Below are 17093 nucleotides of genomic sequence, written 5' to 3'. Positions count from 1 at the left end.
TGATAATTAATTGAAAAAAATCTCTAGTTAGGAAAGATGCCAAGGATAACTTAATTTTGTCCAAAATACACAGTACCTGTACATGATTTAAATGCGAATAAAGCAAGACAAAAACACAGGCGATAATTGGTATTAATGTGACTTTAAGTGAATCGGACAGTATTTTTGCATAACCACTGTAATTTAGGTACATCAAATATATTAATAATTCCAAACGCAACTCGTGGATCTTGTGCTCGCAGGCGATGGCATATTAAAGTAATTTTGTTGGTTAATTTTTATTTTAGAAGCACCCAACATCCTCCGATGCACTTTCGCATTGCACGATCAACGTTTTACGCCGACATCGATCATTAAAACCGTCATATATTATCCATATTAATATTCGGTCTCCGTACGCGGATGTTGGGGTCCAATGCAATTACACACTTTGCCTCAGGGAATGTTGCAGCATAGCTGTTTTTTTCCATTTTTAAATCTACCCCAAGCCTGGCGGTGCTCAGATAGCAGCAGGACCCGGAGTTAGTTACACTTATTAGATTTGAGTGCCCATCCTGCATCTATATGGGCTATTTATTTTAAATCAGATTCGCCACCAATAGTTACGTGCTCGGACTTTTTTATATTATTCATTCGGTGTATCAGAAAACTTCAGGACGAAGCAATCGCTCGGGAATGTTTCTTAATTAGCTCGGTGAACTTACTTATTGCAGTTTCGTGATAATTTCTCTTTCGAGTTGGAATGTTTCAGAACGCTCAGCGAACAATCGGGATTTTTGTGAACCACTCTGAATTTGGGTTTCTTGTTCATTTCACTAAATTTTGCTTGGTAACTGGAGACGACAAGGATACCACCGAAAACTACCATGGGGCACTTTCAGCGGTTGACGCAGAACTAAAATGTTAATCGCAGTCGGTTTTATGATTTAATGGTACTTTCTGAAAATGGAGTCTGGTCCGGTCCATAACTTTTGAAATACGGTTCTTCTGTTATCCCTAATAAAACGTCAAGGTCGTTTTATATTGGTCGGTGCATGTTTTTGATGTTTCCACAAGAACCGACTTGGAAATGGTACGGCTGCAGCCGACTACATCAGTGCTACCTGTTATCCAACCCCTTCGGCTTGTACTACACGAAAGTAATTACCTGTATTTCACTCTAGAGACTGTCCCGACGGATTTCACAGTTGCCGCCCACAGAAGCTGTCTTTTTCTTCACATCATTATAAAATACTTTTTAGCCGACAGGTGCTTCCTCAATATGTATAATTGCTTTTAGACGTAGTGGAAAAGTTGACGGTCTGGATCGTTAGATAAAACCGATTGAATGGGTCCCGTAAAATCCGGCATTAAAGACCTCGTCATGATTTATCCCACCAGTATCGATTTAAAATCGTTAATAAAAGAATTGGAAGGCTACAAATCGCAATTGACAAGATGTTTCGGTCAGGTCGTGAGTCTGTAACGCTGTCACTTCTCAGAAGGTATGTACGATCAACTATTCATCGTTCATGATCGGAAATTAAACTATACAAAAATATTTCTTGGAATCTCGATAGGGACATCCTGAATTTCGTGTTGAATTATTTCTTGTTCTCCAAGACTTTCGGAATATAAATAATGTATGTGGAATGAAAGATTCCAATGACGTTCGGAAACTATAAAGGGCAGCCGAACATTTTTCATCAGTACTTGTAGACGCAATGTAATTCAACATTATACGTTTCAAAGCAAAACAACATCGATGAATACGAAAATAAACGTTGATTTATCAAAACACTGAAAACAAACCAACTGTTGTTGTCACAAGTTCAATTAATTTTCACATACATCAGTGATGTTGAGGTTAAACAAATTTATGATCATAGTAGTTATTACAAGCGTGTTGCTAAATCACACAACTGTTGTATTCCACTACAGCCACACTTGAATTCCGTAATTAGATGTGAACATAAAAAAGTTTTGCTGCTGTAAATTTGAAAATTACCAAAAGAGTAACATTCTGCTATATTTATCGTAACTGCTATACTAATGCTTTGTACACTCCTAAAAATGAAAAACCTGAAACACATTTTTAATGATATTTCAGGCTTTGCGGCTATCGTATCTACATTTACACAAATTAAAAATTACATATTTACCAACATACCTAATTATGAACGTGCGCATTCAGCATACTTTAGGTCGTATTTTATTTATTCTGTTAATTATTTTAATTTACCACCATGTTGCACATCGTACATATTCGGAATTTCGGTGTTTGCAAAGTAAATAAAAAAAACACATTAACATTCCCGTCATCTCCGGTTCCTTTGATCATACACATTTTAATATTCGTAAAAAAATGTCACCTGGCAGCTTTTCCATCCCCAATCCAAATGAAATTTGGAGTCCCGCCTTTACAAAAAAAGGTAAAAAAAAATCTTGTCTTTGCACGAGGTAGGCCAGTATTATAATTGGTGCTGCGACAGATGATTTCGGGCGAAGGCGAAGTGGGGGGCGGTGAGAGTCTATGCACCCCCAGATATAACCACCGACACTACCCCCGGGGAGGTTTCGTGCACCGGGTGCGACCGACAGGAAAATTACGAGGGTTGGCCAGGGGAGAGGGAGAGAGAAAGAGAACCAGCATCAACCGAGTTAGCTCTACGCCCCATAGTGTCGGGGTGGATGGGGAGATGAAACTTCTAGTTTTATTGCACGTACTGTATAAACAAATTAAACGGGGGGTCGGGGCGGCATATTAAAATGCCACCCACTTTATGACCAATTTTCAAAATACAGTTAATCTGGAAATGTCTTTGTTGTTTTATCGGTGTTATCGGCTTTGAGGAACAGTCTTCACGTAATCGTTGCCTGCCAATCGGAATGCTGAATTCTTAGACAAAATTGCTAGTTTACGCCTGAGATGAAACTGTAATTAGAGCAAGTGGGCAATTTGTACTGTGCATGTGTGCTTGCAATAATAACCTTGCACCATGAGATATCGGACCTGATTTTAATTTGAGTTTTGTAAAGACGGCTTCAAGACGACCAATAGAGAGGAGAGCGCGTTTGCTTTTTGCTTTGATGCGACGAAATTAAAATTACTTTTCCTAAGAAATCTCTTGCTCTGTTAGAATCGCGGGAAGTCCAAGAAATCGTTCGGTGAAGACGCTCGTAAACAAACACATCCGATTTCCATACAATCCCGAAAGTGAGGTTTACATATTTCAATGTCATGATGGCGCTCCGCCCCCTAGGGTAACACCACTTTCGAAAAAACCCTCCCGAGGACAAATACGCTGACCTGCCGCTCGTTGCTCGCACAGATTTGCAAATCCGCACATTCATCTCCGGTTTCTTTCTTCTTTCTTTCCCTGTAAATTCTGCAAAGGCTTTGTGGATGACGGCACTGGGAAAGGAGGCAATTTAGAAAATGGAAATTTACCGGATGCGTTCACAATACTGCTTGATTATTGTCAACACTTGGCAAGTTTTTTAATAGCGGATTTAACACGACCAGATGTAGGTAAAATTTATTTTGCTTTTAATTTTATCACTGTTTTGAAACAAGAAACTTCGCTGCTCATTTGAAACTTTGCACTTAAAGAATATCCAAATATCATCCGCGTTTTTCTGATATGCTAATTTCGTGATATCTTTTCCAATTAATCCAGGAATTTATCCCGTAAGAGTTCTAGTTAAGATTCCAGAACTTGACAGCCCCGTAGAAAATTTAATAGTTTTCCATTAACGTGCACGTAATTTCAATAGAGGATTACATACCTACTTCAATTATGGCATGAAATTTTGTTGTAGAGTAGGGCAATTTTCTAATTATGTATTACAAACAGCGCTGTGTTTAGTGTTTTCAAGTTCTTAAATATTCCAAATTCCTTCCAGTAAAGAAAATCCAAGGAATAATCCTATACAATACGTTCAAAGTAGAAAAATGGCTTCTTATTATTTAAAAAGTTCCTAATTAAAGCCAAACGAAGTTTGCAGCACATCATTAAATATAACGTCCATTTTGAGGTATATTATTAACTTCGACAGCTAATAATAGTCAAAAATAAAATGATAAAAGATAACACATTCGGTAATTGATGACAAACATGAAAGAACACACTCCTCACTCGTTTAAAAACATTGCCTACACTAATTAACCAAAAAATTACCTATTTGACACATTTTTTGGTTGCAGAATTAAAATTATTACCCTCACAGTGGCGGCGACCAAATAGAGTACACCCCCAATCTTACCGCCAAAAGTGTTGTATATTTAAATTGACTCTTGTAATTGGATAAACCATTTACGTCACGTTCCATGATATAATGGTTAATAAAAGAAACGTTGATTGAAGGTTTTAACTTTCCCCGAAAACACCAACGGTAGAAATTTTCATACATTATAATACAGCCACGCATACCACGTTTGTTTTTTACACGACAGTTTTTGGTGCGATGTGAAAACGCGCATAGTGAGTCTTGATAAATGATGAATAGGCAAAATATAAATTATGTAACACTCAAACTTATAAGGTAAAAATCTATATTTAAAGGATAACAGGTCCTATGATCAAACTTTTTATGTCTTCACGCTATTGTTCTAGTTTCAGCTGTTGGAATTAATTTTAAAATAAATAACTGACAAGAATAAGAAATGTTTCCAATGGACGATCGATCCAGATTTGTAAATTGATATGTATGTTTATCGAACGCGCGATTAACGTAACATCTACGTCTTGGGACGGTAAATGATAAATTTTATTAAACAGGTAAGACTAGATGTAGTGTTTAACGTCAGTTTAATATATGGGAGAATATTTATGAATTCCAGAATTCATTAATATTCAAATTGGAAACAAGAGGTTTAATTAAATATATGTTTAGTTTTTGTTTTTGACATGACCGTACACCTACAATACACCAAACTAATTTGTAAAATTAACACTACCACTTCTGAAATTTTGACTTACGGGGGAATTAAATAGATGTTTTTTTTAATCTTTATTTTTAGTAAACCTTAAAGTTACTTGAAATTGTTTATTACTTGACATTTAACGGTGTAATACAATTTATAACACTGGAAAAAAATTAATTACACGGTCCTTTCAAACCAATATTACATGCCGCTAAGTAACAATGGTTAAACAGTAACTACCATGAATTTAATTCGTGCAATTAAAATTTTGAACTATGGCCATGCGTTAAGCATTCGCTTGGGAAATTTCTTTTTGTTAGACAGCACCCAGTCCTACAACAGAATTGTAGCAAAGCAACTAAGAAGTTTTAGTAGAAGCATTAAATAATTACGTGCAATGCAAGAAAAAACAATGCATTAGAAGTACAAAAATAAAACGAATTTTGCGCGGGATAATTTATAATACCTACAAGATCGGACGATTTAAACTTTGGCTTTTATGGTGTATTAAAACAACATAAAAGCAAACACGCGGGCCTAAAGAGTGCGCCCTTTGTTTACATCCAGTTCGATAATCAGACTCCTACCTACTCTGAACTCAACCAACAACCCATGTGTGAATTACTGTATTGTACTGTGGTTTTACATTAATTAATATTTCTGGTTTGCAATTTATATTGTTGTTCTTACATTCGATTACATAGTGACTGCCATATTATTATACTACATAATTCAGTGAGCACATATTTAAAAAAAAATTAAAATAGACACGTACGTATATTTTCCGGAATAACGGTAATTTAATTAATTCAAATGTCCAAAATAATTTTGTAAATAAAAAAAAGATCACATACGATGTTTTAAAACTATAAAACCAGCAGGTATTGGGAAAATGTTTAAAGTGAAATGGAAAAGTGTTGCTATACTTTGTTTCTGAGCCCGATGCCGCTAACCCATAAAACGACCGAAGCGCTCACAGATTCCAGTGCGTCCAAAATGTTTCATGACAGGTTGATTTGTTCAGAAATAGATGTCTTTATGTCCTCATGATTTTACCTGTTCTGCTGTGGACTTCAATATATCCACACTACATACATTGTGATTCCACGAAAAATTATTCTCGGTAGTCAAGATAAGGAAAAAACAATTTGTTAACTGTCATTTTTTTAAAAGAGTTATTACAAACTGTCAAAATGACTACGGTTACAACTCAATATTTCATGTCATTAATCAAGGATTGCCTCCTAGATTGCGGCAAGTTTCGCATTTTCGCCGCATTGAGTGTTGGAGCTAGCGACGGCTGAGGCTAAAAATTGTCACATATTATCCCCTACGGACACACTAATGATCCAATCATAACACAGCAAATAATTCTCCAGAAATGGTATTTTCCAGCTGTTGCCAATTAAAGTTTTTTGAAAGCACTCGTGATTCTCGGGATTTTTTTTTAAGTTTTACTTTTATTCTATTCATTGATTTCGTTGTGTTAAATCTGTTTGGCTAATTTTATTATAAAAATGGAAATTTCGGGACAACCAGGAATGAATAATTTTGCGATGTGATCAAGTGGCCAAGTGTCTGTTGGTTAGGAAGAAAGTACTCCAGATTCAGTCGGCTTTCAGTTCTGGGGAATTTTCCGGTTTATTCCGCGAACACGGTAATTTGTGACGTCACAAATATGAAGAGGAAAAAGAGGAAACGGAAACGAACAACCCATCATCGTTCTCGTAATAACAATCGTGTGTAATCTCCCAAATTACCTAACAGTTAATCAAGCAAGCCGATATCTCGAACGGTTCTCCGAACGCGACAGACACGCTCCGAGTAGCGCCGTTTAAAGGGGAACTACCACTACCACCAACTGCACCGCCGTTCAAGCAGATGTACCGAAGTCCGCCCGCTACTCGATTCCGGTAAATTCCCCCCACTCCTCCCTCCAGCATGCAGCAAAGGCCCAGAAGACGCCGTCGGGCTTTTTGCGACCTCACCGTCGGACTAGGTCAAGTTTTTACATCAGATTCCTTTTAATTTTAATCAAAACAAAAAAAACACAGACAGACGCAGACAGCGCCAATGGTGCATGCATGCGCCAAACAAAGACAGACTGAAAGCGATCGCCGCCATTTTGAACGCAAAAACCAACATGAAGGATGAGAAAAACGTACCGTGTTCGATTTACAAAGATATGGGAGTCGTCCTCTTGATGTACAGGTTCTGACCGCGCAAAATCAAATTAAAGGGAACAAAACGAGTGTAAATAAAAATAAAAAACTGACCTTTTCGTAAAAAAACCAAAACCTCTCCGTTCCATATCACGTAAAATCCGAAAGAAACTAAAGCAAAACCACAATCACATATAAAGGGGTTTCGGAGGAATGGATGTGCAAAATCGGGGAAACTTCATACAGCGACCGACTCACAGCTGAAGAACCACACCAACACTTCTTTCTGTTCCACACTTGGTCACATCGAACACGCGACTGCGCCGCTCAGCAAGGATAGGAACTGGTTGTCCTTCACTCCTCCAATGAGGGTAAACATATCCCTACCTGTAACCGGATTGGTCGCCATTTGAAAATGACGCGAGGACGGGCGAGGGAACGGTGCCTTCTCTCTTATAGAAATGGAAAAAGACGTGGAGCGTTGGAGAGATTGACGGGCGACCATGCTATTTCAAGGATCAACTTCTGTCATGGCGCGACTGGCGTTCCTATCTCTGATGTAATACACGAGGATCGTGACTTTTAAGCTCCGACTGGCATGGTGGACAGGACCGCCGACTGTTTTTGTTGGCGCTCTTTCGATGGAGCTTAATTGTCTAATTACCGACTGACCCACGCCAAATTCTGGATTCTGCGGGCGTTGTCTTCCTTAGGATTATGCAGATTCTCGATTAACCTTCGATGCTTCCGCTTATCATGTTTACGAAGTAATTATGACTCACGGTACAATTTTACAAATGAAAGTTGTATGAAAGGAAATGTTAAGGAACATGGAAATGAACTGTAATTAACATATCAGGACGATCTTTTCTGTGCAATTATAATCTGCCGTTGTGCTCGACTACCTTACGAGCGGCCAATTCCTAAAAATTCTGAATTCCTGCTGATGGCCTTATCAGGGCGAAAGAAACTGCATACACGCAAAGCGAATGGGATTTTTTTTTTGTACTAATCCACAAACCACCATGCAAAATCATTCCTTAAATGTGCTTTTTCATAAATTACCTAATCCTTATCCCCAAGGCAAAAATGTACGGCCTGCAGCATAGTTTTACGTAACTGTCCAGATTTTACATTTATTTTTTAAATTTGAATTAAAAATTAATATTAAAATCAACGGTAATACAGGAAGATCAAGTGTATCGAATCTGTAATATAACCATCAACAAATTACCGACAGAATACGTTTTTTGGGAATATCTGCCAAACCAATTATCGAAGAAAACTTAAACTGGAGATGCGACCACCAGAGGTGAAAGCTTAGGCACTAATTGCAATAAATTTCAATTTGACTTTGGAAAATGCCGTTTAGTGACTTGGTTTAAATTTTCCTTTTTAAGACTGCCATTTCATCCATTTTAATTTTAAAATGACTTTTTTTTTTCAAAATCAAGAAAATTTGAACAAACACAAACACGAACAAGCACGACTTTGTGTAAATACGAATTGAATGATGTTCCTTTTTTTACTGTCGACATTGATTAAAATTTACAAGTTTACATATATGTAATACGTCGATTTTTTGTACCTTAAGAGATGGTTAATACATACTATGTTCATTGAATGTACAAGGTACAACTTATTATACATTTCAATTTTTTGTAAAGTTATAGGTAGATATAGGTTGTAACCGATTAAATACGTAATTTACTTTTTGTCTGTATTCTTCATGCAAGTGTTAAACAAAAAAAGTCCTATCTCAAGCGATAATCGAGAAAAGACTTGACCAATCAGAGTTAAGCACCGTCAAGGTATAAGGTGACCGCAATTTTGCGTAGCCGGGCTTTCGAAGTTCGAATTTTGTTGCAATATCAATAATTATTTTTTCTGTCTAGCAATCTGTCCGATTTCTTAGTAATAGGTACCTGAGGACGAGCTTCTGGCATTGATGAAATTGAAACTTTATAACTCGGTTATGTGAGCTACAGGAAATTTTATTTTAGTCGTCTTGGAGTCTCTTTTGCTGTCTTCACACGCCTGTTTTCTGTGGGGACGTACCTAGTTCTAGGACAGGCTGCAGGTATATCGGTGATTTTTGGCAAAAATTTTTGGACAGATCAATTTATACATATTTTTAAGTTGTTATCATGGAGGTACTATTAACTAATACTAGGTCCATGATGGTTGTTACCCTTTGACATAGATGTTCTATTCTGCCCAGTGGCGGCGCAAGTGGGGGAATTTAAAAATTTTAAATTACAACAGAAATCAAAATGTATTTTTTGAAAGAAGTTTTAATCCTCTAAGTAATAGTGAAAGAATTTTTTTAATCAATCGATCAAAAGAATTTCAATTCCTAGGTAAATTTTAGGATTAATAAAAATATCTCATTAAATTAAATTCTCAAAATGAGTTCCACCAAACTCCCTGACTGATAGCAAAATGATCTTCAAATTTGTTGAGAATATTAGATACGAATAACCTGCCCATGTCATCGAAATTGACTTCTTTTTTTTAACTGCCCGATTTAAAAAATACTTTCACTCTTGAATATAGGATACAAATTGCTTGCAAAAAATATAACATTTGACCCTTGTTGCCATGTAAAATTTTTGGGTTGACCCTCCTTATTGTGCCGCCACTGGGTGGAATCGAAAAGTGTAAACTGCATCGATATTTGTCAAGTAAAGTATTAAAGTAGGTATTCATTTCTATGTTAAACTGTTTAAAATAAAATAATTGTGTTATTAAATGAAAAGGGTCACAAACATTAAAAAATCCCGCTGCCATGCCGTTCTGAACTTAATCCGAGCCTGTAACCTAAGTCGAAATCTAAATTATCACTTTTGTGACAATGCTTTTTGATTGTAGAAGAACTTATTTTTCATGTCCTTGAAATATCATCCATAATCCGTAGTGCGTTCACAATTGACTCTTCAACGCCAACTTTGCGGTGAAAGTTAAAAAAACACCCAGGACATGTCGGCATAATTAACATAATTAATCAAAAAGAACTCTAACTCCACAAAATGTGATGCGTTAAGCTGTGTGCCCCTCCCTATGTACGCCACTGGTGATACCCTGTGTAAGTGCACATTTGATTTTTAAACTGAAGTTGTTAGTTGTTAATTTTAATTACCTAGTAATTTTCCATTTTGATTATTTTTCAGAAATACTCAATTTCTGAAAGTAGAAAGAAAAATCTTGCAGACTACGAGTATATCAAGTGTTTCTAATTTTTTTTTCAACCTATAACGAGATAGTCCCAAAACTAATTAAATAATTATAGTGACGTACCTACCTACAAGTATTGTGGTTTTACTTTTACCACGACCTTTCCTTTTCGTGGTTATGAAAACCGATTGAAATGTTCATATGAATAACGTATTGAACACCAATTGTTCACGAGTTATTTCCCTTAGGATATGAGAGGGTAACTGCAATTTTTTAAGTCTCTGGGAAACCCCAGTTGTCATATTCTGCGTGCTACGTAGGTTCATTATGAGTTTTGTTTTAGCTGAATTCGGTGATTGTCGCTGAACAAGATGAACCCGAATAGGGGAGCACCCTACTTATGAAATTATCCGCAGAAAAGGACGATTTCACCCATTGGCAATTATTAGCTGTTTTATTTTTACTTTGATCAGACTGATTAAAATTAAAAAAATCCCTAATTATGTACTTAGTTACCACACTAATGTGGTCCCAAGAATGACATTTTCACTCATACTTGGGATGTGGGTGGTTATAATTTACTCATTGGATGCATTTGACGTAAATAATGAAACATATAAATTAGGTATCTTATGAACTCACACAACTTTTACTTTGATTTTGTATAGACATGATATTTGGATACTGTTTCCAAAGATCATTATTTTAATCTTACTACAATTCCACTAATATAAATCAAAGCACTCATATCAATAAGTATTTGAATACTTAATCTAAAAAACTCCAATAAATACTTAGGTATTAGAAACATACGAGTATACGTATAGATGTATGACATCTTAGAGAACATCTCTGACCTCAAAGAGATAGGTACTTCATTTATTTGCATTTGTAGACAACGATTAACACATTCAAGGCGCGTGTAGTATATATACCACACCTTTTCTTTGATGCATTGACGGAAGACAATTTACCTAATGAAAGGGCTAAACTATTAATATTCTACCAAACTGGATTTTTTATCATTTTTTATTAATTTTAAATTTTATTGTCTCAGAAAGTGTCAGTGTGAATGTCATATTTTGACATATGGTCGAATTCAGAATTCCTACTGCCGTTAAAAAAAACGTTGTCCATGACGTCATAGTGTGAAAACAAAAAACGATCAAAAAATGTCAATTATCTGAATTTTTTTTAAATTCAATAATTCTGATTTTTCAAGTTATTTTTTGAGCCATTGCCTTTTTATATGATACGATTAACATTAACATCATAATAAAAAAATTATTTAAATTAAATACAGACATCTGGTCTCACATACTAAAGCAAGTCTTTACTGTCAGCTAAATTTGCTGCCCTTTAAATATAAATTTTAATAAATATACTGATCAAAATCCGGACCCTCTAACCTATTTGAGACGAATTTATTGATCTAATTGTCAAAATTATTATGAACAAAATTGATTACGAAATTAAGCTAAAATGTGCATGCCAACTTGGGACTTTAAAACAAAGTTATATACAGGATGTATCTAAAACACGTGTGTTAATTTTAACATGTAGCAGAGCTTGTTAAATGCAACGTTTTTTCTATTTGAATCTTTTACGAAAAAGCGTCACAAATTGATTTAAAATTTGGAATAAATTAGGCATCAAAGTGTGTACCCGCCTGTGGGTAAGGGCGAAAATGTTCTGTTGTCCTAGAAACGGAGCCTTGTCAAAAAAGTTACATAAAAATCCTCATGGTTACAAAAAAAAATAAGACTCTTTTGGTAAAAATTGGGGGACAAAAAATCTGGGCGATTCGAAACTCCGCACCGATGCAGGTAAAAGGATTAAAGGTGCATGAATCTCCGCACGTTCCAAAAATTTGCCCATTTTGGGTGCACTAAACTCCGCACGAAGGACAGGTAATGTGAAAATTTTCCCCAAGAGAATATTCTTTCACTTCCTTCACCAACAGTAAGTATAAACGCTTTGCAGGTTTTATTTATACACCTCCAGCGGGATTCACTGAAACCAAGCACATGATGGAAACTAAACATGTAATTTTCACACATAATTTGAGTTTTACCTCGTTGACTAGTGATTTCACGTATGGGATACATCTTTTAAAACAAACGGCTCACTTAAAACTAAGGAAGAAGTTTAAAATAGTTCAAAAACGCTTAAAAATCTTAAAATCTTATAATTTTTCCAAAAACCATTCTAAGGATGACTTACCGGGCGCTGCGGCGCCCGTCCAGATGACCTGTGCCCGACCGGTGCGGAGTTTCGTTTTGAGATTATCAACCATAATTTTGTGACACCCCGCTGGTTAGGGACCTGTGCGGAGTTTCATGCCACCCAAAAATCTTGGGAAATGTTTGCGAATTTTACAAAATGTTATAGAGAAAAGTTTCATAAATTGGCGAGTTCTTTGACTGGTTAAAATTAACACACGTATTTCAGATACACCCTTTATACATAAGCGCATGCTCAGATTACATCACATTAAACAGAAGTCAGTTACCTAAGTAATGGATTTATGAAGGAATAAATTTGCTGCACATTTCAGGAAGAGAAATTTACCGCAAATGTGCTTCGTGCCGGGAGCAGTTATCCATTCTGAACTACTTCTAAAGCAATCGATCAAGTGGAACAGTCAAATTCTGATATTGTCTTGTGGGATGCTGTCATGTAACAACTAGAATAAAACGAAAAAATACAAAAGAAAATTTCCGTTGAGTTTCTTTTTTTGACATTTTCTTCAGGAGTCGTCAACAATAGATGGATTATGCGTTTACGGGGGAAAAAGTTCGGAAAAAGCACCCACTAAAATCCGAGGAGGGTTCGAATCGCTCTAGTGTAATGGTGATAATTTATTAATGCATCGTCACTGGTAGAGGCGAATTTTCATTCGCCTCTCGCGTTTCTTGCACGTGAAACGGTGATCAGTTCGGTGTTCATCTCGTAGACTCTGTTCTGTTCTCCTGATGGAAGACTCAGCATCATTAACTTAGGCATCAATCACCGCCTCCTATGATGATATGCCGCCGCCTGTATGCCACCACTGATCTATCTTTCGCTTCCAGGAAGAATACTGCTGGTTCCCCTTATCCCCGCCACACGAAACTATCATCGCAAGTTCTTTTGATGTCAGGCATCGTTTATTATTTTAGCCTGTTCATCACTTATTGGAACAAATTATTTCATGAAAATAAATGAAACCGAGTGCGTTTTCGTGATGGCCATCAATTCATTCTAATTGACATTTGTGGAATTCAATAAAAGTCGACTGAATCTGAATTTTTACGCATGAGGGTCGTTTCAGTGTAATTTAACTGATGTTTTACCAAAAAAAAAAAGGGAATTTGGGACTGGACAAGGCAATCAGTAAATGATTAAACTGTGAGTACTAACGAAGCAAAGTACCGGGGCATGAAGATAATAGGTACTTCACACTAAGAGATGACATGTGTACAGTGCTTCGTGAAAGATGACAGTTGGCTGGGATACATTGTTGGGTGGGTACGAAATATTTTTAATCGTAAAGAAGCAATACATACAGCACAATGAATATAGTATCTGCAAAGTTACTCAAAGACAAATTAAGACTAAGTAAACAGTAATTGTATAATTGGTATCTTGGATGTATGTATGTACTGTTTGTAGTACAGTAGTATACATACTGTAGTCAGTAGATGACAGTAATAATAGGTACACTTTCTTTTTTTTTCATCTTTCTTTTTTTTATTAAATTATTTGTAAATATTCAAACGACCAATGTACCTGCGTATATGCTGGTATAATATACATACTCAACGTCGAGATAGTTGTCATTATTTTTTATTTCTTTTTTACGATTCCTGGAGCACAAATCGTAACCCTCTGAATTTATGACTTATCGGTTAATTTATTAGATATCTACATTTAGGCTCTACGTTGTTTCTAAGAAAAAAATAACATTAGGTAACTGACAACGGAGGTTCCCTTTTTATTTATTTTTTATGAAATTTTAAATCTTATTTTTCTATTACTACTATTAATTATTATCCATAAAAATTGATATTTTCATTTTTAAATATGTATGAGAAAAAAATAGGTAACCCTTTTTTTATAAGGGTAGATTTATCGTACATAAAAAATAAAGGAATATAATGTCCGCAAAATGGTTTGTTGCATTCGCCACAACGTCATCGTAATGTACATAATTATATGTATAAATACCTACCAAAATTAATTTTTTTGGCATCTACATTGTAAGTATAGCTACTATACACTTACACGTAGCAAATATCCAATATAGATGTGTATAAAGATTATAGTAACTTCTAATTACAGAAATGCCCGTTTCACATTAGAGCAATTTAAAAATTTTCAAATTATCGTTTTTTTAATGTTGATTTGAAGCTCACTAGGAAGCACAAATTTTGTCAGCTTTAAAACCGTTAACAGGTAGTTATAATTTTATGCATTGCTATCAAAACTTGTAATATTAATAGTTATAGTCGACAATAAAATTCATAATTAATTATGTTCCTCTGAATCTTACTAAATAATATAGTCATTTTTTGAATAACACGTCATATTTCTCATTCATATTTAATAATCAAGATATAAAATACAGCTTCTACGATTCGTAAAAGCCACCCTTTTGTGGGATTAAAGCTGGAATCTCTCCATTCTGACTAAAATTCCAACCACCTAAGCCGTGGAATAATTGGAGTGGTGGCTTCAAATTGGAAAATGAAGGAATTTCAAGTGTTGATAAAACTGTTCTAGCTGCCATTCCTTAAATATAAAAAATGAACATCTATAATCTTACAATTAGATAAGAATTCAGACAGCAAAGGAAATTTTTTTGAATAATCAAGCAAATGGCATCAAAAGACAATATAGATATTTAGAGAAGCATTCAAGTCAAGAGAAATCGTTTTAGAATGATATGCAGGGTTGCGATTATGTATGGAACCGGCTCCGCCCTGCTAAAATGTTTTACGCTAGAGCCCTGAAATTTTAAATGCACTTAGGACTTTCAAATTAAAAACAAAAAAAAATCCATAAGTTTTCAAAATAGAAAGCCAATTTGATTTTTTATAAATGGGAACATGGGTTAAATGGGGCATCATTAAAAAGCTATTTTTTTTAGAATTAAATGGTAAAATAGGTTTAGTGTATTGCTCGACAATTGAAATGAGAATATATGAATTAATTACATTCTAAATGTCTACGGCTCATTTTTTTTACGTGACTTTATATGTAATTCATAGATTCTTTATTGATTATACGATTTATCAACTGAAACTTTTTGCTACTTTTTCCCTTAAAAAAATGGTTTAAGTGAAGACAATTAAAATTTTCCTCGGCGTATGAGTTAGGATAGCGCTTCTCAACATGGAAGACTGATTACTAGACGAAATCCGACAAACAATGCTACAGTCATCGTTACCCCAAGACTTCATAAATACAATTTAAGAGCAAAAATACGTGTCCACTGTTAAATCGAAACCATCGTGCTGCTCGCAGCGCTCGGGTGTAAGAACACCAAATTGGAGTAAGGAGGAATGGAAAACATATTCGTTTATAAATAAGTCAATGCTTAATCTACACCATTCTGATGGACGGGCTTTAGTGGGGATAAGACCAGGAGGGCGCTATCTAGTTTTTGGAGGCAGCGGTGTAACTCTCAGGAATGGAACATACAATCAGGTACACCCAAAGGTGTCTTTTGCGCATGGTGATCCCATTTGCCCAAGATTTCGATAATGATTTAGTTTTTTTGATGGTTTTGATAAGCAGCATCTATGTTTTTCAGAAGCATAATATTGAACGAATGGTTTGGCTTTCCCGCTCACCAGAGTAGGTACAACCCGATAAAGAATGTGTGGAATCAGTTATTGCAACGTGCGTTGCCAAGTCACCCAAACACCTTAGATTTGTTGAAAGTTGGCTTAGTTGAAGAATGGAAAAGGCTTTCCAGGGAATTTATTAATAATTTAATAAGGAGTATGTTCAGAAAGTACACCAAGCACATGGTGGACCTAGATATAAAGCGTTTTAATTTCCATTTTTAAGAGTCCAAAAGATAACGTTTTTAATTAAAATTGTACTTTTACAATAAGCGCCAATTTTTTATTTTTTTAAGTTTCTCATTTAACTTGCAGCAGTAACCTTTCTATTGTCTATGCGTTTACATTACGCGCTGCCTTCGATTTTTCAAAGAGAAATAAATAGTTGTGACGATCAACTAATTTTCCATTAGTGGAGCAGCTTACAAAATCTAAATGTGGCCAAGACATTGAAAGTCCATTAATTATATTTTAGCACTAGATCCTACGTAAGTAGGACCATATCTAAAGGACTCAATTCTATTTTTAAACTACTTCATTTTCACTTTCGTTTGGTCTTGCTGGCAATGTCCGTATTGATAAGTCATTTTGTCTAAGGGGTCCACTGGGTACTTAGCAAGTCCAACATAATGACAGTAATCACCAGTGTCCGGACGAAATAGTACCGGACAAGTCGACCAGTAGAACTTTGCGTAATCCCTCGCTCGCACATAAACACGATTCAGCTGGTTCCCTGTTATTGAAAACGAACCAACTGAATCGTGTTTATATGTGAGTGGGGTATTACGCAAAGTTGTACAGGTCGACTTGTCCGGTACTATTTCGTCCGGACACTGGTAATCACATATCTGATTTATTCAACAGGGAACCACCTCTATTATACAATCAATAAATAAAAAATTACAATGATATTAAAAAGCATAACATCAACACAAAATATAAATTATCGTAAGTATCGCCTAGGATTGAATAATCTGGGTAATTTCGTAAAATTGGGAGCTTCCACGAATTGTGATACCA

At 35.6% G+C, this 17093-nt stretch overlaps 2 protein-coding genes across 7 annotated transcripts in view; one reads left to right on the top strand and one right to left on the bottom strand.

The window, feature by feature from the left end:
* Positions 1–17093, top strand: part of D2hgdh (D-2-hydroxyglutaric acid dehydrogenase) — a 92597-nt gene that overhangs the window by 7642 nt on the left and 67862 nt on the right. The window lies entirely within an intron of this gene.
* Positions 1–17093, bottom strand: part of LOC138131835 (polyhomeotic-proximal chromatin protein-like) — a 68968-nt gene that overhangs the window by 10397 nt on the left and 41478 nt on the right. Inside the window, exon 1 of one of the 4 annotated variants that reach the window (XM_069049075.1) lies at positions 7183–7395. The exons of the other annotated variants lie outside the window; for them this stretch is intronic. Coding sequence (XP_068905176.1) covers positions 7183–7217 — 35 coding nt within the window. The 5' untranslated portion in view covers positions 7218–7395. Of the gene's footprint in view, positions 1–7182; positions 7396–17093 lie in introns of those variants that run through there. 4 annotated transcript variants of the gene reach the window in all.

This window comes from Tenebrio molitor, chromosome 5 (genome assembly GCF_963966145.1).
Source record: "Tenebrio molitor chromosome 5, icTenMoli1.1, whole genome shotgun sequence".
Classification (NCBI taxonomy): domain Eukaryota; kingdom Metazoa; phylum Arthropoda; class Insecta; order Coleoptera; family Tenebrionidae; genus Tenebrio; species Tenebrio molitor.
The sequence above is the reverse complement of the archived record's forward strand: the minus strand, read 5'-3'. Positions and strand labels throughout refer to the sequence as shown.